Source organism: Rhinolophus sinicus, linkage group LG09, assembly GCF_036562045.2.
Source record: "Rhinolophus sinicus isolate RSC01 linkage group LG09, ASM3656204v1, whole genome shotgun sequence".
NCBI lineage: Eukaryota > Metazoa > Chordata > Mammalia > Chiroptera > Rhinolophidae > Rhinolophus > Rhinolophus sinicus.
In genome coordinates this window covers 91,744,976-91,772,588 of record NC_133758.1, presented here as the reverse complement: position 1 = coordinate 91,772,588, position 27,613 = coordinate 91,744,976, and the positions used below count along the sequence as shown (strand labels likewise).

The window sequence follows — 27,613 nt, the reverse complement described above, 5'->3', positions numbered from 1 at the left end:
GAAGTTTTATTTAATAGAGTGATGAAGGCTCGTGTTCATGGACAGATATAATCTCCGCAAAAGGCGTGAACATTTCCTCAATTGCAAGTGATTGGGAACAAAAATATCTGAAAAGTATGTCAGGAACAGAAAATACTTGATCAGTCCAAAATTCCAAGCTACTTATTGTGCCTGGAGAGCTGTATCATGGTAGGAGACTGAAGAGAAAGATGACAGGACAGCAGCCAAGCCTAAAGAGTCCTGCATGTTTTCGCATGAACAAAGATGACAGGGAGCCATTGAACAGTTTAAAGAGAAAGGGAGGCACAAATGAAGACCAGGAGGTGAGTGAGTATACTCATCAACCTCGTCTTTTTCTCAGCCCTTGCAATGATTTCATGAGCATCAATTTTTCCATTAAACCCCCTTCCTGTTTACGTATCACAATGTCATATGGTTTCTGCACTGCAACTTACTGATACAGCTTTCTCACTATTTTAAAGTGACCCATTATTTATATCTGTTTTGGTTTCAGTACCCAACAAATCAAAGCCCACAAATATTTATTTTAATGAAAAATATAATAAGTATTACTAGTTTGATTTTTTTAGGAATGTTCAATGCAGTTAGAAGATTTTAAAACACAACTGTGCTGCCAGTTTGATCCTTCCTCTATTGTTTTTAGAGATTATCATTAAGAATAGGTCATGCTGATTCATTAAAGCAAGCTGATTATTGTTTAAATAATCAGGTTTAAAGAGAACCGTAAAGAATATGTTTGCAGCCAAGGACTTCCAGGAATCTTCTTGTTTTATATCCTGCTTCTAATGGTGAGCTATGATTTTAAGAAATGAAACCTGAATATAGTGATTTGTTTTTTGAAACCTCTCTTCATTTAATTCAGATATTGTCCTCTATCATCTATAAAATCCTTTTATTACAGTGCTTTAGTGGTACACACCTATTTCATTACAGCCTGAAGTTAAAACTGCCACTCACAGAAACAACTTGTGGCTCTAAGAAATTACAGACAGGAAGTTCAGTTCTCTAAAGCAAGACTGGGGATTTTGTTTGGTAGTTAAAGGGGGAGAAAGAGGCCTTTTTCAAAGGCTTCATTTTATTGGAAGTCTCTCATTAAAACAATTGTTCAACATGACATAATTTACAGGAAGCCACATGTTTCATGAACATGATAATTTTTTCAGTCTCCTTTTGTAGTGAATTATATTCATCTGTTTATTTTGAGGTGTAGTTTCTTTCTCATCCAGATTAAGTGTCACAACCTTAAGGGTAAAACTGAGATACATAATGGGTCACTGTCACCTAGCTGATGGGCTCCCCTATATGACTTGGTTGCACATGAATTATCAGAGTTACATAGGTGGAAGAATAGTCTCATCCCATCTCTCTTTGCAAATTTCCATAGGCACTCACATTGTTGGTTTTCCGTTGACTGAAAACTAATGTAACTTAAAAATTCTGATTTGTATAATACCGTGTTTCCCTGAAAATAAGACCTAACCGGAAAGCAAGCCCTAGCATGATTTTTCAGGATGACATCCCCTGAACATAAACTCTAACGTGTCTTTTGGAGCAAAAATTAATGTAAGACCCCCCTTATTTTCAGGTAAACATAGTAATTTTAGAGGTATTCTGTAGACCTAGAAAAAGTGAATGTATACGAGCGTATGCATAGTCACGCTTACCCAATATTTTCTTAATACCACATGTCAAAATGTTTCATTACAATCTAAAATTTAATAATAGCTTATTTTATCAAGTGATTACTATATGCCAGGAAGGGGCTAAGTGCTTTCCATTCACTATATTCCATTTAGTCCTTCCCACTACCCTATAAGGTACACATTTGTTCCCTTATGTTACAAATGAGGAAGCTGAGGCATACTAGAGCTGGGATTTCTAGAACAGATCTGCCCAACCACAAAGTCTGCGCTTTCACCTGCTACATGATCAGCTCTATTCTCTTCTCAAATCAAAGATAACATGTTAATAAAAAGTACATTTGGACACTGAAGTCCAAGAGCACATGCCAGCATGACCCGTCATGATTCCTGGTCCTCCATTCTTTTGCTCATAAAACGAGGAACTGGGTCCTCAGCAGAGGTACCTGACTGGCAGCTGTCCCCTAGAGTTGTTTCTTTGGCTTGACAAGTAATATGTATTTTGTTTGTTTGTTTGTTTGTTTTAAACCAGTTGCCAACTTTTAAAATTGTAGTATTTCATTAATATATATATATAAAAAAAGAATGAAAGAAGAAAAATATTAGGTTGTTTTGAAAAGAGAAATCATCTGGCAAAATAGGCCTAAATTCTTAGTACAACAATTAGCATGTGGAGGCAGCCGCTCCCTTTATATGGTTAGTGCATTCTTCACACCTGAGTCCCTACCTACCTCAGTTGTCTTCCACCAAATCATTGTCACATATTTCCATATCCTGCCCTGCCTCTGTGCACATTTGAGGATGTACCCTGCCTTCAAGCCGCGTTTCTCCAACTATCCTCCACAGAACTGCTGGGTGGGGCTCCAGGACTTCCCCTCCATCTTCGACCAAGGCCTTTGATACTATTTTTTTAAATAAATTGTTTGTTTTAAAATAAGCCTAAAAACTCTTGATCTAGATGACTTTTCTGGTTCTAAAATGGGTATCTTTTATTCAGATATAACGAGCATATCTTTTTCACTATTTTTGTTATTATGAAGATAAGAAAATACAGAAATCCTAAGGTAAGTTTAAAATGTTTCAATAAAACAAAAATATAAAATCATATATTTAAAAATTAAGGAAGAAAGTAATTCACTATGAGCAATGCAAGTAGATACTAACACATTTAATCTTTTAATTATCCGTGAGGGATCTGCACACTGTGCCCACGGGTCAAATCTGACTGCAGTCTGTTTTGGAGGATAGTTTTATTTGTAACACAGCCATACCCAATCATTTACATATTGTCTATGACTGTCTTTACAAAGTACACTAAAGCTTTTGTGTTTTTCTTTGAATGTTCTAAGCATCCTTTGGACAAATTATTCATGAAGAAAAGCTGCTGAAAATTTCCAAACTGTTGGCAGTATTTTCAGGTGCAATATTCATAAGAGTTTGAGAACCTTTAAGAGATTGACTTCAAAACCAGTCATCTCAGTTTTATACAGATTTTTAAGAGATTTTACTTTAGTTTACCTAATATCAAATGGAATGCATTGCCATTTTTGAGGTAGTTTTTTAAAAAATCATGGCTTACATTATTATAAAATTTTGCCAATAAAGTTTTAAAATTAAATCATGGAAAAAACAAGAGACCTAATTTTTTAATCAAACAATGTCTGAGGAATTTTTGTTTTGGAGAAAAATAAATAGAAGCCAAGAACACACATGCGATATGCAAGTTTACTTTCCCTCTTAAAGCAAGTTTGTTTGGAAAACAATAGTGACATTTCTTTTAAAATGAAACATAGACTTATCACATGACCCAGCAAGTCCATTCCTAGAACAGGACCAAAATAATGAACATGCATGTACACACAAAGACTTACACGCAAATGTTCATGGCAGTATTACTTACAGTGACCAAAAATTGAAAACAACTTAAAATGTCTATCAACTAGTGAATAGATAAACAAAGCATAGCATATCCATACAATGGAATATTATTTCCCAATAAAAAAGAATAAAGTACTGATAAAGCTACAACATGGATAATTTCAAAATATAAAAGAAGCTGGTCGCAAAAGCATACATATGATTCCATTCATATGAAATGTCCAAAAAAGAAAAATATATAGAGGCACAAAAAAGGTTAGTTGTTGTTTAAGATTGGAGATTGCAATGGGAAGCGACTGTAAGTTGGCATGAGGTTTATCTTTACAGTGATGAAAATGTTCCAAAATTAGATCATGGTAATATTTGTACAGCTTTGTAAATATGCCAACATTCACTGAATTGTACACTAAAAACAGGTGAATTTTATGTTATGTAAACTATAACTCAATAAAGCTGTTTTAAAAAACATGTTTACATCTTGTAAAATTCTGATTTATTTCATATTGGATTAGTGTGGGTGTTTGGGACAGTTGGACAAAAACTAAATGTATTTACATCTATTAGGTTGTTTTATAAATCTAACTACTCATGTCCTAAATAATAACATTACTGCTCTGAGATTATCAAGCATTCTTTCTATAGTTATAGAATTTAACTAATTATATATTACAAGTTATAACTGTGAGGCTCAAAATGCTTCATGATTTCGAAAGGGGTAGTAACATAAATCATATAAACAAAAACAGAAATGTCACACAGCTTTACCAGCTGCTACAACATTTTATTGAAAGCTTCTACAAGAATCTAAATAACATTCAGGTATAATCATGACTCTTACTAGTCAGACATTTCAAATACAAAGGTATTTTATAATATATACTTCAGATGCGAACAGTGTTGCTTATGTCTATGGATGGCTGTTAAAAGGGAAAATATACGCTTTTTCCAACTTCATTCAAAGGAACTTTAGTATTCCAATCTAATTTTAAATCACATTGTGGAAAATATTAAGTTGAAACAAGTTAATTTCTTTATTAAAATTACTATTTTTACAAGTTGCTTTTACTGTTTAAAAATGACAGAAATAAAATCTTTGAAAAGTAATTTCTCAGTCTTCTGTAAAATATCCTAATCAGATAGGAAAACTGCTTAGCTGAAAAAGCTTACATCACCATATTGCAATCTATGTGGTTTGCATGGCTGATTGATATGTAATTAGTTTGTCAATCTCTATGATTATGAATTTATATCCAAAAGTTAACTCAATTTGGGGTTAAACCATTTCTATACTGAACATTTCCAAGAAACCGATTTGGAGTCAATGATATTGAGATGTTCAGATGAAAGGCTTGTTTTCAGGCTGATAAGTAAATGATTCATTAAAAAATTGTTTTTTTCCTGTAGTAGTAAAATATGTATAACATAAATTTACCATTTTAAGCATTTTAAAATGTACAGTTCAGTAGCAATAAGTACATTCATATTGCTGTGCAAATATTACCACCATCCATCTCTAGAACTTTATCTTCCGGAACAGAAACTCTACCTATTAAACAATAACTCATTATTGCCCCTCCCCGCAGCCCCTGGCAATCACCATTCTACTTTCTATCTCTCTGAATGTGACTGCTCTAGGTACTTCATATAAGTGGAATCATACGGTATTTGTCCTTTTGTGACTGGCTTATGTCACTTAACATAATGTTTTGAAGTTCTTCCCTGTTGTAGCTTCTATCAGAATTTCCCTTCCTTAATAAAGCTGAGTAATAGTCCATTGTATGTATATACCATATTTTGTTTACCATTCACTCATCGATGGACACTTGGGTTTCTTCTATGTTTTAGGTATCGTGAATAATGCTACTATGAATATGGGTGTAGAAAGATTCATTCCTATAACCCTTCATACCAGTCAGGCAGTTCCCCTCTCCCAGCTTATCTATATTATTTTCTAGAGGCATGCCACAATAACCATTATAAAACTCACAGTTAATGGACATTCTAAATGAATTTTCTTTAATATATCAAGTCTCCAGTTGACTCCTCATTAACAAACAGGAATTTACTGTTGGGAGCGGAATGTCTGTTCCATTTAGTGTCTCTGTCTGGGAGAAACGGCTTCCTGAATATAAACTCAGAGCCAGAGCCAAGACATTCATTTGTGCAGCTCAAGTACTGATTTGGTGACACCATCCTCTTCCCTGATACTATTTCTACCTTTTATACCAAAAGAGATGTATCCAGGAGAGAGCTAGGCTCTCTCATTGAGTAAAACATACATAGGCCAAGGAATTCATATGTTATATAAATATGTGTTTTTGGGTAAAGGTACTCCAAATTATACTGCACACTGCAATAGGATAATGCTGAAAAATGATACACCTGTATATAATAACAAGATATAAGAAAAAGTATAATTATGTGTCATTGCACCTTTGTTTTATTAACCGTAAACTATATATACATTCATGTCAGCTACTCTGTGTCAGACACTTATCTTTCTCAGGCACTGCTCTTTCTGCACACCCCTCCTCTGTGCTCACCCCCACATATACGCACACTGTTCTTTATGGGGTATGTTTCATTACCACTATTCCCACTGTACAGAAGAATGAGGGTAAGAGGGGTTCAGTGTGCTGTTCAAGGTCACACAGCCAGTAAAGAGGTAGCAGACCTAGGTTTAGAACCCAGGTGTCTTGACCCCAGGGTTTGTGCACTTAATCACTGTCTTCCTGCCCCTTAAATTTGGTTTCAGTTAGGTAAGTGATGTACACCGACAAGAAGGTATAAAAGTTGGTGGCATTTTTACAGCGATTACTGTGCGATAAATTTACAAAAACCTGTTATGAATTATTCCTGACTATAGCCATTACTTTATTCCCGGTGATTTCACAGACTGAGAAAACTGACGTTTACTTTTCTGTCTCGGTTTTATTAGGGCTTTAGACGCTGAAACAAACGACATGCACTAAAAATCTCTGTGATTTCATCCTGTTCACATTAAATTGTTCTCCCACAATTAGACTTGAAGATGACAATCATTTTGCTTCCCCCCACCAAAGTTTTATTTCATTCTTGTTCTAGAAGACTAGGTGCCTTCTCTGCATGTCAAAGGGAGCTCCACACACGTTTTGTGTACCACAAATATTTTTTTTTTGCAAGATGTGTTAATATTTATACTTTTGGAAACAGCTTTTAGATGGCAATTTCTCTTTCAAATAACAAAAATTATAAATGATTTTTAAAAGGAGTTCTTTATGTATTTGGGCACCTCCTGTCTTTATCACCATGCCTAATCCAAGCCTCAATCCTCCAAATCTATGGATGGAATTGTGTCCTGAACTCTGGCACCCTGCAGGACTACCTTCTGTTGACCAGTTTCTTCTTTCCCTCAGGTACACATTCTGAGGGCAAAGACCCAGGTGATGGATGAAGGGACTCAAGAACTGAGACTGCCAAAGAAAAACTAGAAGAGGTTTCATTTAATAACATAAAAAGATGAAGAATCAAATTTTTAAAAAGTGTGTGTGTGTGTTCCCTTTGAAGAATCAACCACACATCCGAAGACAACTTCAGATTGGAGCCCATCCCCAGGACAACCTGAGGAGTCAAGAGACCAGGTGCTGAAGGATCCTGTCACTGGGTCACCAGTAGATGACACAGCTCTGGAATCATTAGCAAATACACAATGACTGACCCCGCATATTTAGAAAATGTCTAAATGTCCCACTTCCATTTTTGAGCACCTGTCCTAGAGGTATAGGAAGAGAATGGCTACTGTTGCCACATTAATTTCTACTCCCTTCTTCCATCCTTCATCTCTGAGGCCTGAGGTGGCAGGAGCAACTGCTGCGAAGCATGTGCACCTTTGGGGAGGGAACAAGCAAGCAACCCTGATTACTGGGTTAAAAACCCATCTGCAGGTATGATCACAGGCACTGTCTTTTCAGCAGAGCCTTGCAAGCCTTCTTTTCTTGGATTCCATCTGAAGAGTTTCTAGGCTTGTCACATTTTCCAAGCGTATGTGTTAGAACAGCGAGACGCAGGATGCCAAGCTATATCCTGGGAGCTTGGCCCCAGGATGTGCGACTGCTGCTGACTTCCAAGGGGCCACAGCCAGGATTCGTGGGAACCACCGTACCTGGGATGAGTTGGGCGTGGCTTCTTCGCAGGCAGGGCGGAAGGTTGGGAGGGAGGAGTCACCAGGCTAGTGCCGCTGTCCCTGGAAAGGACTGTAGCACCCAGAGCGAGGACACGCAGTGACCACGAAGGCCCAGCGGGAGGAGACGGAAAAAGTCCTGGGATACGAGGACTAAGGGGCTGCGGGGGTCCTATCCTCCCTGCGCCCTCGCCCGGAGCTCTGCGACGCCTTCGGCCCCACCCGTAGCAGCAGCAGCAGCAGCAGCAGCAGCGATGCCTGGCGGAGTCTGGGCGCTGCTGGCGCTGGCGCTGATGCTCGTGGGCCCGGGAAAAGGTCGGCAAGGTAGGGCGCTAGCGGATGGGAGCGCAGGGGCGTCACCTGGACGTTGGGAGAAGGGGGGTGACTTCCCAGATGACACGTGGAGAGATCCTGTGCATCTTTATGGCTGCATCTGATGTTTGTCCCTCACCGACGTCCACCTTGTCCTACAACTGTCTTTAAATGGTCACTTTATAGTCTCGGTGCTCGTTAGCTTTTCTTAGTGTACAGGTGGTTGTTGCCTCCTTTGGCCCTTCTTTAAGACCCTCGGTCTTGTTTTTGTTCCTTTGTTTGTTTCCCGCTGATATCCTGCTCCTTAAGTTCCCTTTAATTTACCATAAGACACTTTCGCCGGGTATGTCAGGTATTCTAGCAGCAAGGGGATCTGAATTATCCGAAAAGAAAGTTCAGTTACCAACTGCACTATCTCTACCTCACTCCCGCCCCACTGCTGGAAACGATTAACTGACGAGCATTTTATTCCTACAACGAATCAGTAAACTAAGTTGGGTGATGATATTTTTCATATATCTGTTAGAATCCGTTTTGCTGCTGCAAAAGAGATCTCTACGGAGAGAATAGCGCCCCTCCCATTCTTTACTCCACGACAAAGAAAAGTTTGAAATACAATAAGGTTAAAAAAATTACATTCATTAGCTCTTTCTGATTGTTTTTGTGTTCATACAGATAACTACATTAAACGAAAGATGACTTGTTCTTATATTGTAAGTTTCCTTATATTTTTCAGAATAAATCTGATCTGTGTACAACTACCTGCAGCTCGAAAAAAAAAAAATGATGTGCGATATTTGTAACTACTTAGGGTATAATTTTTCTTCTTATCATCTTGTCAAGCTCAATCTATTTTATAATACTAAGGTAAATTTCCTCTGTTAAAAAAAAATTACCATGTAAAAATTTCAAAAGGATATTAAAACCCAATTTATTATTTCCTGAAGTGATACATCTTAACAAGGTATTGTTAGTCTGTGCCTTCTTTAGTTTGCTTAAAGATTTACTAGATCTTCATGAAGAACTGTTAAAAGTACATGCAATAACATTAAATATGCATTTATTACTGTTAGATAAACTATTGCAAGAAAAATGACCAATAGTTATAAAGGAATTTGCTTCAGTGTTTACTATAGATCATATAAAGCCCTCCTTGCCTCTACTATAATGGTCTTGCAATCCCTCCACTGAAAGTGAATATTAACCCTTATCAGGTTCTAAACTCATATCATGGTAAAGTTGGTAACTTCCAATCACTAATCTACTTTCTGCTCTATAGACTTGCCTATTCTGGATATTTAATATAAATGAAATCATATAATTGTCTTTTGTGACTAACTTCTTTCATTTAGCATAATGTTTTCAAGGTTCATCCATGTTGTAGCATGTAGCAATACTTCATTTCATTTTGTGATGGTATAATTTCCCATTATTAAGTATATACCATGTTTTGTTGATGAACATTTGGGTTGTTTCCACCTTTTGGCTATTATAAGTAATGCTGCTATAAACATCTGGGTAGAGATTTGGTGTGGACTTGCTTCCATTTCTCTTAGGCATATACCTAGGAGTAAAGTTACAGGATCATAGGATAACTCTGTGTTTAACCATTTGAGAAACAGCTAGAATATTTTCCAAAGTGGCCATACTGTTCTGTACTCCTGCAGTGGTGTATGAGGTTCCAATTTATCCACATTCTTTTCAACACTTGTTATCATTTGAGATTTTGATTCTAGCCATCCTGGTGGGTGTGAAGTGACATCTCTTTGTGGTTTGATTGCATTTCCCTGGTGGCTAATGATATCAAGCATTTTTTTTTTATGTGTTTATTGGACATTTGTATATTTTTGGAGAAATACCTACTCAAATCCTCCAACAATTTTTAAATTGGGTTGTGGGCCTTTTTATTATTGAGTTGTATGAGATATTTGTATATTCTAGATACAATTTTTCTATTGTAATGTGATTTGCAGTTATTTTCTCCCATTATGTGCGGTTTCTTTTCACTTTCTTGATAATGTCCTTTGAAGCGTAGAAGTTTTAATTTTGATGAAGTCCAATTATCTCTTTTCTTTGGTTGTGTGTGGTTGTCATATCTTGAAATCTATTGCTGTATCTAAAGTCATGAAGATTTACTCCAATATTTTTTCTAAGAGTTTTGTAGTTGTAGCTTTTGTGTTTTGGTCTTTGATCCATTTTGAGTTAATTTTTGTATAATGAAATAGTGGTATAATGTAAGAATCCAACTTCATTCTTTTGCATGTTGATACTCAGTTTTCATAGCATGATTTGTTGAAAAGACTGTTCTTTCTTCATGAATGGTCTTGGCACCTATGTCAAAAATCAAGATATATGGATTTACTTCTGGACTCTCAATCTTATTCATTGATCTGTGACTATCCTTATACCACAACACACTGTTTCGATGACAGTTTCTTTGTAGTATGTTTTGAAATGTGAAAAACGTGAGTCTTCCTATTTTGTTCTTCATTTTCAACATTGGTTTAACTATTCTGGGTCCCTTGAAATTTTAGAATTACTTTGTCATTTTCTACAAAGGAGTCATCTGATATTCTGATGGGGATTTTGTGAATCTGCATGCCAATTTGGGGAGTATTGCCATCTTAACAACATTAAGTCTCCCGATCCATGAACATGGATGTAGTTCCATTTACTTAGATCTTAAATTTCTTTCAACAATGTTAGTTATATTCAGAGTATATGTTTTGTGCTCCTTTTGTTAATTTATTCCTAAATATTTTGTTCTTTTGAAGCTATTGTAAATGGAATTGTTTTCTTATTTCATTTTCAGCCTATTTGTTGCATTTAATTAACCACCCTAAGACCCAAAACGTTGGGTAGCTCCCAATTTCTTCCTTTGTGAAATTGGAAAGGTAATAACCTTGCAAGATTATTTTAAGATAGTAAATATAGAAAGCACTTACTATGTGTGGGACATTATCTTAAGTGCTTTAAAATACATTATATACATGAAATCATTTAATTCTCACAATAACTCCACAAGTACTATTGTTATTCCTGTTTTACAAGTGGGGAAACTGAGACTCATACGAGGTGTGATCAACAAATATGGTGAATTAAAAAAATTTAAATTTAAAAAAATTACTATAGTAAAAGACACATTGCCATTAACCCCCCCCCCCAGAAAAAAATACTCCCCCTCACTTTGAACACCCTTATCCCATCATTCTTGTCACTTTCTGAAGCAGTTCTGGAAGTCCTCTTTCCTGAGTGTCTTTAGTTGCGCTGTTGTGGCTGCCTCCATGTCCTGAATTGATTCAAAGCATTTACTTTTCATGGTCATTTTGACTTTGGGGAAGAGCCAGAAGCGGCATGGCATCAGATCTGGTGAATAAGGTGGATGAGGACAAACCATGTGTTTTTATTTGACAGAAATTGCTGTACCAGAAATAATGTGTGACACAGAGCCTTTCCGTTGTGAACACAAAGGTGAATGCTGCTGCCGAGTGCCATCCAACGGAAAGGCAGGGATCTTCAATACAGGAAGAGGCACACCAAACCTTAGTAACAGTGTGACAAGGTTCAACTAGTTTGGTGCAGTCAGTTGGGTATGAGCTACGGTTGAGAAAGTGTGCTTTAAAGTGTGCCATAAATCATCCTCCATCATAACAATGCTCCATGGCACACATTGCTTCTGGTATATGGCAATTTCTGTCAAATAAAAGCATAATGGTGTGTCCTCATCCACTTTATTCATTGGATCCAGCACCGTGCGACTTCTCGCTCTTCCCCAAAGTCAAAATGATTCAGCCACGACAGCGCAACTGAAGACACACAGGAAAGAAGACTTCCAGAACTGCTCCAGAAAGGGCAAGAACGATGGGATAAGTGTGTTTGAAGCGAGGGGGAAATATTTTGAGGGGGATTACAATATGTGTTTTAGTTTAATAATTTTTTAAATTTAAACATAAAGGAGGGCAAAGTAAAGAGATTTAGCAAACCATCGCTCTCTATTTGAACTTTTGTGTTGTTGCAGAACCCATAATTCTATTTTGAGTGTCAGAAGCTTAATGATTACCTTTTGTTTCTCCTTGAATTTGGAGCTCAGAGGTGGTTTATCTCTTTCCCACAGTTTTGGGAAAATTATAAAAATTTTTTTAAATTCACAGATATTCGAAATTCCCATAGAGCAATATACCAAAGGTTTTATGACAAACTCAGATGTTATGAAGTTTCTGTCTTTAAGCATTAAGCATATTCAGTTCTTGAAAATATCATGATTCATTAAGTTTCTTAACACATTTCTCAACCGTTTATGAATCTTAAAGCATGTTAGTCTTGGCCATTGTAATAAACCAGAAAGCGATCTAGTACAAGTTACCTTACATCTATAAACAAAACTTGAAAACCGTTTGCATATTGTATTATTATGTATCAATCATATATAACTTGATACGTTCTCTCAAAGTATTTGAAATCCAAGTATTTCAGACTCTATTATATACTAGCTAGCTGCTTTAAATTATCTTGGGAAAAAAGGCAGGACAAATAAAATATAGATTTTAATGTACATATGTTTCACATGTACTTTTGTTTTGAGGGAAAGCATTGGGGGTTTGCTAGAAAGCTCTGTACATCATCCATATTATGAAATTGACTGATAAGTGAGATGGGCTTGTAAATCTGTTCTTTTACTACTTGAGGAACTAAGCCCCCAAGTTCTCAAGTGGGAGCCCAAACCATCCTTACAATTCTCATTTAGTTAATTATATCTTACATTCTAGAGTTAAAATTGTAATGAGTTTTCTAAGAGTGTGGCTTATTGTAAGTAAAATTTTAAAATGTTCTACACATTCAACATTTTAAAAGTGATAAGTAGCTTTGGGAGAAAAATTATGACATAACCAATGTAAAATATGAGCTATTATTATTAATTACATGAATTAAGAAATTTCCTCTAAAATAAATATTAAATGAAAATTCCTGTTTAAATATTATGCACTTCTTTAGTATTGTTGATGTCACACTATGATTACTTCATTCTTTACATTCATTGCATCTTTATCTTTGGGTTAGAAAATAATTCTTCAAAAAATTAGAGGACATGTGAGAACTACAGAAGTACTTGGGAAGAAGAAATAATGCACAGAATAAAGATGGAGTTATTGACTTTTTTCCCAAGACAAAATTCTACTGCAAGAAAGAGATCAGAGAAAATGTTTCAATAATTCATGCAGACCTCACTAGTAATATCTTTTAAAACATTTTCCTTATTTTCTAACCAGGTGCAATGTTCTGATATTGACAGGATTTTAGAGTTATTTTAAAATTAGATGAAATGCTAGCACATCCCATGACTTCTATCCACACACATTTTATAAAATATTTATTTAGTGTTGACAGATTGAGATCATCAAAGTCACTAGAGCCTTTTGGGTTAAATTCTTCTTGGTAAATTGAAAACTGGTACAGCAAGAGACAAAAGGAAGAGAGACGTTTTGTGGTCATTCCTAAAATATATATACATTTTTAAATTTTTTTTTGGTTTCATGGATTTTTTTTTTTTTTTTTAAGATTTTTTTTATTGGGGAAGGGGAACAGGACTTTATTGGGGAACAGTGTGTACTTCCATGCCTTTTTTCCAAGTCAAGTTGTTGTCCTTTCAATCTTAGTTATGGAGGGTGCCATTCAGCTTCAAGTTGTTGTCCTTTCAGTCTTAGTTGTGGAGGGTGCAGCTCAGCTCCAGGTCCAGTTGCCGTTTTCTAGTTGCAGAGGGCACAGCCCACCATACTTGCGGGAGTTGAACCGGCAAACTTGTGGTTGAGAGCTCACTAGCCCATGTGGGAATCGAACCAGCAGCCATTGGAGCACGTAGCTCTAACCACCTGAGCCACTGGGCCAGCCCCATTCCTAAAATATCTTACTAAAAAAAACTTTTAGGGAGATCTTTTATCTCTCACAACAATACCTTTTGTATAATTTAGTTTCTATAACTATAAGCAATAAAATGAAAAGCAAAATAAATGATAAGAATGACAATTTTTATAAGCTACAGTTATGAGATAGACTTGCAAATTAATATCTCTAGTTTTTCTGCTCCTTATTCATTTAATTTCAGAAACTGATTTTGGTTTATAAACACTTCTGTAACCTAAAATTATGTAACGAATGTTTGAAAGTTTTGTTCAGTTAATTTTTTTCCACAGTGAGGTACATTTGTGAATATTTAAATTATTTTTCACATTTTTATTTCATAGATATTATCTTTATTATAGTGTTTTCCTTCAACTAACATAATATTCCATATTTGGAGATTTACTAGCTACTGTGTCAACAAGATACTCTGGTATCTAAGTAAGGATAGTTCCTTATTATTTGGGAGTTTCTTATTATTTGGGAGTCAGAGCCTTAAACAAGAGCTGTATTTCTAGGATAACTCTGTTCTGACTGTCTCCTCTATGGCTTTATGTTCTGCCTTTGTGATTTGACAGAAAAAGTATCTTCTAAGCCAACTGCTGCTCAGAAAATGGTTTCCCTAAAAAAACAACAAACAAACAAAAAAATACAGAACTATCTCTTTCTCTCTGGTCTTATTTTGGTTCCCCTTCAAAACTGTTTGCCTTTACCACATTCCTTTTCCTGTGCTTAGTAATAAAAATGGACTTCAATACTTTATCTTAAACAAACAAACAAACAAACGTTTAAAAACTTTATATCCTTTCCTATACTAAAGAATGCAGGAAACCTCAGTAGAAGGTCATTTTACAAAAATTAGATTGGCGTTAAAAGATTAATTAGTTTGCTGTATTCTGGGACCTGGCCAACACAGGGTTTGGGGGGCACATGAGCACATGGGATTTGCTACTGTAGAGGAAGGCAGGTCATGGAGGGTCAATAATGGCATTTAAGTCTAAAAGACCATTCTCAAGAGGAATCTTTGTAGGGCCTGTGACTTCCAATGGTGGGAATAAACATATCCTAACTCACCATCAGTAGCAAAATCGCTTTGTCAAAATAAAATGAAAATAAAGTTCTTTAAGTTTAAACACCTCAAAAACACATTCTGAAGAGTTTATTGTATTTATGGAAAGTGCAAGCTAAGTCATCTTTGACTTACTAAGGGACCCTGACATTTCAGATGGTTTCTATGTGACATTACAGGTTGATTTGCTTTATTTTTGTTTTGGGTATCAATTTTCATTGAGGACTGAACTATCTTAATGAAGAAAGCACATACATAAAGACACGTATCTCTTCATCCTAGCTCAGGAGTGCTCTCCCGGGGGACACCAGTTACTTCAGAGTCCTTATAGAAGTGTCCATTTTGACTCATTGCACCTCCAGCAGTCAGCCATTCAAGACCTGATATGTGACCATTCCCTCACTCCTGGATGGTACCGATTTCTCATCTTTGACAGACCTGCTGAGATGCCAACCAAATGTGTTGAGGTATTGCAACTCACTAAGAACTATATGTGCTTTCTCTGATCTATTTTTTTCATATGAGGATTGAGTCCCATTACAACCAATTTATTTCCCATGCTGAAATATTATTTTAATTTTGTGTCAAGATTGAATTCATCTAAAGGAATATTCCCATGTTTCCTATTAATATTATACAACAATGGTAGTAATAGTTGATGTTATGCTCATGTAGTCCACCAAGAATTGTTACCTCCAGTCTCTTATATAATTTTGACAACTCTAGAATACAGTCTATCATCATTATTTCTATCACACAGTGCAGGAAAAATATTCTTAGACATAACACACCTAGAGTCACCCAGCTAGCTGGTCTAACAACCAGGTTTTGATCACAGGCTGTCATTTTTCAGGCTCGTATACTTAACCACAAGTAACCAGAAAATCTGCTTCAGTTCTTGTCAATCTTAAATAGAAATATTATTTTCCTTATTACTGCCCAGATTTTGTGAATTATACAGAAGCAGGAATTATTTTCCCTTTTAAGCATGAAAAAACACACAAAATAAAAACAAAAACAAAAAAACCCTCAGGAAAGAGATACAAATTTTAACAGTGTTTAATTTTAAGTCGTGACATGGTAGCTATCTTATTTTCTCCTGGTTTATTTGCTTAGCACTTTTGTAACATTTCCTTTGCAATAAAGTGAACAAAAAAAAAGGAAAAAAATCAGATTTTAAAAGTAAAATTTGAGAAAATCAGAGGAAATTCATTATGTCCCTAAATATTTGTGTTCTTTTCCTTTGGCTAAATTAACTATAATTGATTCTAGAACCTCACACAAATGTAAAGATGAACTGGATCTTTTTTTCACTGACTCTTTTCCTAGAGGTCAGCTAATAAATGGTCATTCTGTGCCTCATGGGGAAGTGTTCCCTGTTCCCATTTTTTCATGCCCTCTTGAGCCAAGTCTTTAGACCAACCACTTAACTAAAGAACTGATAGAATTTTCTTTTAGTCTACAGGATAATACAAGTCTGTGTAAATACATTTCTATTTATAATGTTTAAAGTAATTCATGTGCATTATAGAAAACATAGAAAATAAAGAAAGGACAGGTAATAGAATGACATTCATTCATAATCCACCCACACACTCATACTATCACTAACATTTTGCTATTGTTTCCTCTGATTTATATTATTTTATAAGGTTCATGCTATACGTTCAATTGCATAACGTTTTCATTTTCAGTTGTTACAGCATTAACATTTTCCCATGCTTTTAAAAATTATTTGATAGCTGTTGAAAATAATATTCTGTCATATGTATATACCATATTTATTTAAACCATTACCATATGTGCACATTCACGCTTTTCCTATAATAAGTAATCCTGTAATTAGCACATATGTATATAAATCATTGTTATATTTTATATTTTAGTGTATTTGGTAAGATAGATATTTATAAGTTAAATTAGTGAAGGTTAATGTCTTTTAAAGGGTTTTAATACATATAATTAAGTTATTTAAGAATCTCGTGCTAATTTTTAATTCCGGTAGCAGTACATAAAAATGCCTGTAGGAATATTGAATATTCTCATGTATTCATTAGGCACCTGTATTTATTCTTTGAATTACACATTTGTCTATTTTGCCTATTTGTGACCTAGAATTTTTAAGTGGATAATATTACATGATTAATATAAAATAAGAAATATAATAACGTAACAATAAATAAATAATATACTAAATACAATGCTATTAAATAACTTTCTCCTTATTTAATTTTTATTTGTCTTATACATATATTTTTTGTATTAGTTTCAAGTGTACAAAACAATGTAATAATTAGACATTTCATCCCTCACAAAGTGATAACTTATTTGTCTTATATTTTAAAATTATTTTTTAATCATAACTATCTTTTTCTTTATGATTTTCTTTGCTTATAAGCATGGAAATATTAATTTTAAATCACTTGCCAAGGTCATGCATTTAGTAAGTGCCTCAGCCCTTCTTAAATCATATATAGTCTCTTACTTTTCCTGGGTTATTTTTCTATTTGATTCTATTTTCCATCTGGAAATGATTTTGATAATTGTCTTCAACTGAGGCTTTAACTTCATTTTTTCCAATTTGCCAACCACTTGTTTTCACCAGATTGTGAACAATCTTTTCCTTCTCCCCTGATTTTTTTGATGCCTTCTGAACTGTATAGTAACTTCTTAAATATACTATTTCCAGCAATTTTTCAAGAAATCTCCAAGATTAGTTTATCTTTGTGGGAATATGTTAAAATGACTTTAGATTGACTTAGAATGTAGCAGCTATTTTAGTTTGTTATCTGATACTGAATTTCTCTTGTGCACAATACAAATATAACAAATAGAATAAAGGTATTTAAATTGAATAAGATTATATTAATTATAAGGAATCTACCCTTAAATTTATTGTTCTATAGTTAAGTTTTTCTTTGATAACACAGGTACAAGTTATTAGATTTAAAAAAAAGATTGATAATTTAATATTTAAAATTTGTTCAGAAGAAAATGCAAAATTGATTGTCTATCATGTATGACAATAAACTGAATTATTAACTTTTGTTTTCTCTTTTGACACAAAAGATGAACCACTGTGGAACACAAGCCCCCATCTGGCTGTCTCTGAGAGATGCAGAAACACTGCCGTCACCTGGGGAGATCAAGCAACTGACAGCTTGTGCTACATGGCAGTTTTTGCTTAGCACTACGAAAGACTGCTGTTTTTTTCAAATCCCAGTGTCCGTAAGAAACTGTGGACAATATTTTGTATACTTGCTGCAACCCACTCAGGGATGTATGGGATATTGTGCAGAAGGTAAGAAAACATGAGCAATATACATGAACTGCTAATCATGGAACTTTGTGTGCGGGTGTGTTTCTGCCATTCTCTGCACGGGTTGTATGAAGCTAATGCCAATCTCAGTAAGAGACTGGGTCGAATATTATTCTTAGAATGAAGCTAAATTTCTGGTTTCAATTGGCCATATTTGTTTAGGATTCTTTGCCAAGATCTTAAAATCCTCAAAAATATTTGTTGATATGAAAGTATCAAAGGTTAACATCACCAGTGATAATGTATGTTGATGTCATCTACCTACTGATAACATGAATACCAAGGACACTTCTCCTTTGTGATAGTCTTCCTCAAAAGTCATAACCCCAGTCTAACCATGAGAAAATTCATATAAACCCAAATTAAGAAACATTCTACAAAATACCTTAATAGTACTCTTCAAAAGTGTCTAAATCATGGAAAACCATGCAAGAGTGAGAAACTATCACATATTAGAAAGGACTAAAAAAACATGGTCAGTAATGTATGTGGTAATATCCTGGCTTGGATACTGGAACAGAAGAGAACATTAGTGGAAAACTGCTAAATTGGAATAGAGTCTTCAGTTTATTTAAGAGTAGAGTCTAAAGGTCAATTTCTTAGTTTTGACAAATGTATCGTGGTTTTGTAATATGTGAATATTAGTGGAAGATGGGTAGGTGTATAAGGGAGCATTCTGTATTATTTCCTGCAACTTTTGGTGTGAATCTAAAATTATTTTAAAATAAAATGTTTATCAGGGTGTTAAAGAAAACTGGTCAATGAATAGGAATTGACTGCTATCTTGTAAGCGTACCAGGGAAAGTTCTCTCTGAATAGGTGATGAACCTGAGCTGAGCTCTGAATGAGGAGAATGAGACAGCCATGAAAAGATATGGAGAAAGAGCATTCCTGGTAAAACGAACAGCGGATGCAAATATCCTTACGTAGGTATGAAGATGACGACTCTAGGAACTGAAGGAGAAATAATGTAGGAGGAACAGACTGAGTGGATGGGCCTCAGAAAATGAGGTCAGAGTAGTAGGAAGGGGACTAAGTCTGTAGAGTCTGCAGTGCATGGTAGCAACTTAGATTTAGTCATAGTGCAGTGTAAAGTCTTAAGAAATTTTAAGTAGGTGAATAATATGCTCTGAGGATTGTATTTCAAAGCTTACCATTTCTACAGTATGACTTTATTTAGGAGGCTACTGCATTAATTCAATAGAGAGATGGTGGTAGCTTAAAGGTTAGGGGAAGTGGAAATAGCTTAATAGTTAATATTGTAGCATGTCATTGGGAAGGACAAACTCCAGAGAAGTGGATCAGCTTCATTGGGTGGCCACGATGAGAGATTTTGAAAAATGCCTCTTTGGTATTTTTCAGTACTCTTGCCATCAAAAATTAGCTAATTTTTATAAAATGTTAAATAATATTACCAAATATTTTTGGAAAGTTCTGTAGGTATTTCAGTGAAAAAAAAACACCACAATTTACTTACATGCGTTTAAGAAATATTGACAACTATTAAAAATGAAAATAAAATGTTCACACCAGAGGATACCATAAAATACGCATAATCACTTCAACAGAAATGTTGTTTACATTGAATTAAAAAACTCAATATTTAAAATTTGCATTTTTATGACATGCTTCTAAAGCAAAAAAAAGTTTCCTGTTTTGTTAATATCACTACCACCTACTCAATTTCTCAGGCTTGAATATTCAAAATGACCTCCTTGTACCATATTCAAGTCCTCCTACTGTTTTTAGGGAGAGGGAATTTCTGGGAAAGGATTTTTATTTTCACTCAATGTATAAGTTATTAATCAGACATATACATAAATTATCCTTAACATAAAATATCACTTAGAACTTGAATTAGACTGCATGGATAGCAAACTAAAGTGACAGGACTTAATCCATTTAAGAGTTTTCTTTTCTTTTTTTTTGCTTACCATGAAACCAGAGTAGATGATCACTGCTGATGGTGATGTGGCCATTTTGAAACAGCAGGCTGAAGTCTCCATGAGTTTCTAGGTTTTCACCTCAGGGCAACAGGATGAAAGTCCAGTTTTAGCCTTTTTATCTGTATTTTAGATGGGATAAAAGGGAATGCCCAAAAGTTTATAAAGGGCTTGTGCTAACAGAAATCTACCCTCTTTTAAGTAGTTTATTTGGCAAAACCTTATCACAGCTACTTAGAAGAATTTCCTGGCTCATCTTTAGCTTTAAAGGCAGTTCGTGAATTGCAGTTTTTTTTTGTTTTGTTTTGTTTTGTTTTATTTGGACATGTTGCTGCCTTCAACCATTAGCACCTCGATGGAGAAAGTCTACAGTCACATTTATTTGAAAGTCATCAAAAGAGCAAAAATTGAAGGACAAGTTTTCACTTTAATAATACATTCTCATGACTATGTTTTGGTTTTTATAATTCATATATCATTTCCATGCAATTTACCCTTAAAGACTTCTAGAAGCTAAATAAGAAAAGAAACATTAATTCAAGATAATTGTAAGCAAAGCCATTAAAATAAAATATGTATATATGTTATTTATTTAGAAGAATCCATGGGGAAAACTGTTCACATTTTCCATATTTCTAGTTAACAAGCTAGTTGGGTCCTTATGCTATACATGAAAAGGCATCATATCAATGAAAGTAGGCTGGGAGAAGTATGTACACTGTAAACCCTACAGCACTCACTAAAATAAAATATTATAGTTAATCATTCAACACAGGAGAAAATATGGATTCATAACATATAGTCAATGTTTTTGAAGATTCAGAAAAAGGTGAAAAGTGCCAATAGGATAAACAGAAAACAGACAGCAACACGATAAGTTTAAATCCTAAAATATCAGTAAGCATATTAAATTTATGTGGTCTAATCACCCAACTGAAAGTCAGAAATTGTCTGATTGGATAAAAAAGCAAGAACTAACTATAGGCTGGCCAGACAAACCAATTTTATGAAGAAAAATTAGGTTTTTAACCTCATATGCTTCTAAGTATAAAGATAGAAAAAGGTATAACTAGGTAACGTGAATCATCTGACTTATAAAGTGGCTATATTAATATTAGATAAAGTAGATTATAGAGCAAAACATATTACCTGGAAAAATAAGGGTCATTTTCTAATGACAAAGGGTTAATCCAACAATAGGACATAACAATTCTAAGTACCTATGTGCCTAATAAAGAGATTGAAGACACATGAAGCAAAATTTATACCGTAGACTTTGAAGAAGAAACAGACAAATCTATAGTTAACGTTGGAGAGCAACACCCATCTGACAATAATGACTTGAATATATAGAAACCAAAACAGCAAAAAGTGGAGGACACTAGACAAACTATTAACCAACTTGATCTAAATGACATTTAGAGAAGATTCTATAACAGGATAGCATAATCAATAATCTTTATAAGTGCACATGAAACATTTATCAAGATAGATCACATTCTGGGCCCTAAATTAAGGAAATTAGAATATTAGAAAGAATTTACAGTTAGTTAAAAGAAAAACCCACTAAGCATTTATGTTGGAAAATAAGAAAGGTCACAAATGAAAGACATCAGCTTACAAGAGACTAGAAGAAGCACAAATGAGACCCTGAATAAGCAGACAAAAAGAAGTAATGATCACAATGAAAGCCATGAAGCAGAATGTACAAACAGAGATAAAGAAAATCAAAAGTTGGTGCTTTGAGAAATTCCATAAATAATAATAATACTCCAGCAATATAATCAGTAAAAAAAGATAAGACAAAAATAACCAATATTGGGAATAAATGAGAGATACAACTACAGATTCTACAGATATTACAAGAATAAAAAAAAAAGGATTATTGTGAGGAACTCTGCCACTACATTTGACCACTGGAATAAAGTGAACAAATTTGTTTTAAATACACAGAAAACCAAAGCTAACTCAAAAATAATTAGATAACCTCAATGGTCCTACTCAATGGTCCTATATCTACTAAAGAAATTGTATTTCTAGTTAAAATCTATCCCACTGAAATTTAAAAAAAAAAGAAAGAAAACACAACAACAACAAAAAATCACCAAGCCTTAAAGGCTTGGGAATTCTTAACATTTAAGGAGGAAATAATACCAATTTTATACAGTTCTTCCAGGAAAAGAAAGAGGATGACTACTTCTAAACTTTTGTAAGGGTAGCATTATTCTGAAACTAAAACCAGATATAGACATTACAAGAAAATTATGGAACAATATCCCTCAAGAATATAAATGCAAATGACTTGATCTGACTTTAAGACTTATTTTAAAGTCACGGTAATCTACAGAGTTATATTATCATCAAGATAGACAAATAGAACAAAGGAAAAGAATAGAGAGGCCAGAAATAAACCAACATTGGCATTGGATTATAAGTATCACCATGACAGCTGTCGACTCATTTCTGTAATCCTGTGCATGACTATGGCGAAGGAATTTCCTGAGGAACTGGTAGTAAACCAACGGTTACATAAATTTCTGGAGATTGTAATGTTTCATTACTTAACGCAGACTAAAATTTTGAAAACAAAATATAAAAGATGTAATTGTTTCAAAATATGATATCATGTTATCTCCATTTGATCTCATCCTAAAAAGGGGAAAAATGTATTATGAGAAAAGAGAAAACAAATAAGTTTTACTCTGTATTAAAACATTCTTCCCCCAAGAATTGTCATCTCAGATATATAGAGAGAGGTATTAGGTTGGTGCACAAGTAATTGTGGCTTTTGCAATTATTTTTAACCTTTTAAACCACAATTACTTGTGCACCAATCTAATATATAGATATATACCTATATGTCCATATATCTATTCTCTCTCTCTCTCTCTCTCTCTCTCTCTCTCTCTCTCTCTCTCTCTCTCTGGTCATTTGGATAAATATAAAAACCTTAACCTTTTACAGCTACTTCTGATGTAAAATTACACCCATGTGGCCCTGACGAAATTGAAATTGGAGACGACTGTGTTCGTAAGTACCACATTTTAATTTCTAATGTTTTTATAAAGTAATAATTTCAACAGGATTTTATGTTCTATGACCTACTTTATTGTTTAAGACTTTTATTAAAATATAGCTAACATACAATATTATATTAGTTTCAGGTGTACACCATAGATATTCAATATTTATATACCTAAGGAAGTGATCCCAATGATAAGTCCAGCAGCCATCTGACACTGTACCATGTTATCACAATATTATTGACTATATTCCCTAGCTGTACATTACATCAGGTATACAGCATACTGCTTAGACACTTTTATAATTTAAGAAGTGATTCCCCCTAACTAGTGTAGTACCCACCTGGCACTATACATAATTATTACCATATTATTGATTATATTCCCTATGCTTTACTTTACATCCCATTGACTATTTCGTAACTTCCAATTTGTGTTCCTTAATTGCTTCACATTTTTCACCCTGTCCCCAACACCTCCATCTATCACCCGATAAATCTAGTACCCATCTGACACCAATCATAGTTATAACATTATTGACTATACTTCTTATGCTATACCCTACATCCCATTACTACTGTGTAACAACCAATTTGTACTTCTTAATCTGTTCCCCTTTTCACCTACCCCCAAACTCCTTCCCATCTGGCAACCATCAAAATGTTCTCTGTATCTATGAATTTGTTTCTGTTTCATTTGTTTGTTTATTTTGTTATTTAGATTGCAATTAGAAGTGAAATCATGACATTTATTTTCTGTTGTCTGACTTACTATACTCAGCACAATACCCTCTAGGACCATCCATGTTGTCACAGATGGCAAGATTTCATTCTTTCTAATGGCTGAGTAATATTCCATTCTATACACAAGTATGTACAATTTAGGGCCACCCAGGTTGCCTGCATATCTTGGCTATTGTAAATAATGCTGCAATGAACATATGGATGAGTATGTCCCCTCCAAGTAGCATTTTGGGTTTCTTTGGATAAATACCCAGAAGTGGGATTACTGGATCCTTCTGGTTGTTCTGTAGTTTACAAGGTGTGATCACAAAATACTGTGAATATTAAATTAGAAAAATATTAGAGTAAAAGATATATTGCCATTAATCACCCTCAAAATACTACCCCTTGCTTCAAACACACTTATCACATCATTCTTGCCACTTTCTGAAACAGTTCTGGAAGTCCTCTTTTGTGAGTGTTTTACTTCATCCTCCATCATGACAATGCTCTGTGTCACACATCACTTCTGGTATATAGCAATTTCTGTCAAATAAAAACATTAGGTGTGTCCTCATCCACCTTATTCACTGGATCTGGCCCGTGCGACTTCTGGCTCTTCCCTAAAGTCAAAATGACCATGAAAAGAAAACATTTTGAATTGATTCAGGACATAGAGGCAGTCACAACAGCACAACTAAAGAATCACGAAAGGATTTCTAGAGCTACTTCAGAAAGTGGCAAGAACGATGGGATAAGTGTGTTTGAAGTGAGGGGGAGTACTTTGAGAGGGATTAATGACCATGTGTCTTTCTGTAATAATTTTTTTTTAAATTTAAACATGCACCGTATTTTTTGATCACCCCTGATACTTGTAATTTTGATACGGTCGTGAGAGGAGGTAAGCACAGCCTTTACCTACTCCACCATCTTGACCAGAAAAAAACAACTCTGTGACTTACTTTAGATGTTGAATTATGCTAATATTTGATACTGCCTCAGTCTATGGAATATCAAAAATAAAAATCACTTTATTATGCCTTTAATAAACAGATAGTGGAGCATGTTCATACCCTACAGACATATGTGTATATTGGTGAAATCATTTTATGAGAAAATTTGGCAATTTATCTCAACAATCTTAAAAATCCACGTGTATTTGTTCGTAGCAATTCCGCTTCCAAAAATCTAGCTTAGAGAAATATTTAAAGAAGAGTGCAAATGCAGTATTTGCCCAGCATTTTCTAGTAATATGAGAAAATTGCAAATAACCAACAACTGTTGGTTGATTCAGTATTTTTGATGCATCCAGAATAATAAACTATTCTGTAAACAATATTAAAACGCAGGAATACATTCTTTGACATTAGTAGATACTCATGACATATTGTAGCTAAGAAATCAGATTATGCACCACAATAATATTTTTGTCTTCTAGGAATGATTGCATTTGTACCAAATAAGTCTTGAAAGATAAACATTAAAAGGGTAAATGGTCGTCACAATTATTCTCCTCTTTTCACTTTGTATCTTTCATTTTCTAACTTAGTTAAAAATTTTAAAGGTATTTCAAATACTAAGAAACCCCCCAAGTGTAATACTCCTTAAGGTAAACCACTCTAAATAGATTTTCTAATAAAATTTATGACTTCTACCTAAATAATGGTTAGAAATCAAAATTATTTATTGAAACATTAGCCTTTTCCTGGGGCCTGTGGTGGAAATTAGATATTCTAAATGAATGAGGGATTGTTGACATATAATTAATATAATTAACAAAGACTTTTTTTATGGTGAAATAAGCCATAATTACATAAAACAAATCAGGATAGATCATGCAATATACAGATACTAGGGCTAAAAATTAATATGCTTTGTATTTAAAAAGTACTAGTATAATAGTCCTCAAAATAAATACTCTGAGTTGCTTTTCTATGCCTTATTCCAGTTGTAAATGGATTTTCCAGTCTCCTTTTCTAGTGTTTTTATAAAAAGCTATTATTTTATCTGAAAGCCTCAGTTTAATTAGACCCTGTGATTTAAGTTTTTAAGAGACTAAAACAATATCCCTAATAACAGTAACATTAACCATAAAGTTCAATTGTTTGGCTAGTCTGCATAATAGGTTTGCATTATCTTTATCATACACACATAGTAAAATCACTCTTCTTCCTTGAATAAGCAATAAATTTAAGCTACTTGTTATGCTATTCAGAATGTTTATGTAATTAACTGGAAAAAATTACTATATAAAATTATATCCAATTTGGGCAAGTAGCACTTGAGTGAAAATATTGAGTCAAAAGTTAACTGATAAAGCTTCATGATGGAATAGGAATATATTAATTATTTAGCACATGTTAATATTAGAATTGACAAATAGATAATAATTGTACTTTTCAAGCAGAAATAATTTATTTGTCATTTTTATAAGCTTTAAGTATCTTTTAAAATTTTTTCTCTGATCAATGTTGATGCAAGCAATGATCAACTCACCTAGAGAGTTGATGCTATTTACAATAATTGATTTGAAAATTTTAATTTTCATGAATTACTTAGTTTTCAGTCATTTGTAATCTCTCATTCCTAATAATTATTTTCATAGATAGTACCTGTTTAAAAATAAATTCAGCTTCTTTTTCCCAGTTTGTTTAAGAAGGAATTTTCACTAAGATATATAATTTAAAAAAAATCAGTACATACTCAAAAGTAGTCTATTATTTTCTTTAAATCTGAATATGATGTTTTAGCCTAATGTTTAAAATATTTGACAAAATATTTGTTATTTTGATTAATTTGAAAACAATTCATTTGTTATTGGGATTTTTGTAACCGGATATCTAATGAAAAAACACTTAAAAATATTTGAAAATACCTAAGGTTCTCCCCCCGCCCACACACACACACATTTAGGTTACAGTTTCTCAGAATTTTCCAAAATCTGAATTACAGGACTGAAAAGTCAATACTGTGATTATCATAAAATTCCCATGTACATCATAGAAAAAATATTTTCACATTTAAAAAAATCTTACTTTTGAAGTTTATCACTCATGTATTTTTCTCTTTTCTAAAACAAAGTAAAGCAAATAAAAATCTCATTTAGAAACATTTTAGATGCCTAGATTTAATCTTGTAAATGTCCAAAGATAAAAATTGTGAAATCTCTCTGAGTTCCTAGAGGAAACATCTAACATTTTTAACCTCAGAAAAATGAAAAGATTAAGACTATTGTTTAATGTGCGTATAGTTCAGTAACACAGTATAATCATTTTCATAAGGAACAGCTCTTTCAACCCAGATAATGATGCGTTGAGTTATAATAACATATAAGAGTAAAATAAGTCATTTGATTTTATATTATAGTGACTTCTTTATAACAAGAAATTACAATGTAAGAAACCTTGACTTTGTTTTGTTTCATCTTTTAGAAAAGGTAGTAGCTTAAAAGAAGGTAAATTATTTTTGTGTTAAAAAGCTAAATTTTTCAATGGTAGACACATTCAACATACATTTATATAAGCGTGTTTAGCTGATAAATTTCTCTGCTATCAAAATTTATGTGATTATAGGCCAATATAAGAATGTGCTACTTTGCTGATTGCTAGAGAATAATTATTTTTCTAAATGTA

General features: G+C 33.8%; 1 protein-coding gene across 1 annotated transcript in view; it reads left to right on the top strand.

The window, feature by feature from the left end:
- Nucleotides 1-27,613, top strand: part of VWDE (von Willebrand factor D and EGF domains) — an 85,218-nt gene that overhangs the window by 5,812 nt on the left and 51,793 nt on the right. The window contains exons 2-5 of the mRNA XM_074340785.1: nucleotides 6,935-8,022; nucleotides 15,257-15,441; nucleotides 18,044-18,275; nucleotides 23,201-23,266. Of these exons, the coding sequence (XP_074196886.1) occupies nucleotides 7,953-8,022; nucleotides 15,257-15,441; nucleotides 18,044-18,275; nucleotides 23,201-23,266 (553 nt within the window). The 5' untranslated portion in view covers nucleotides 6,935-7,952. The remainder of the gene's footprint in view (nucleotides 1-6,934; nucleotides 8,023-15,256; nucleotides 15,442-18,043; nucleotides 18,276-23,200; nucleotides 23,267-27,613) is intronic.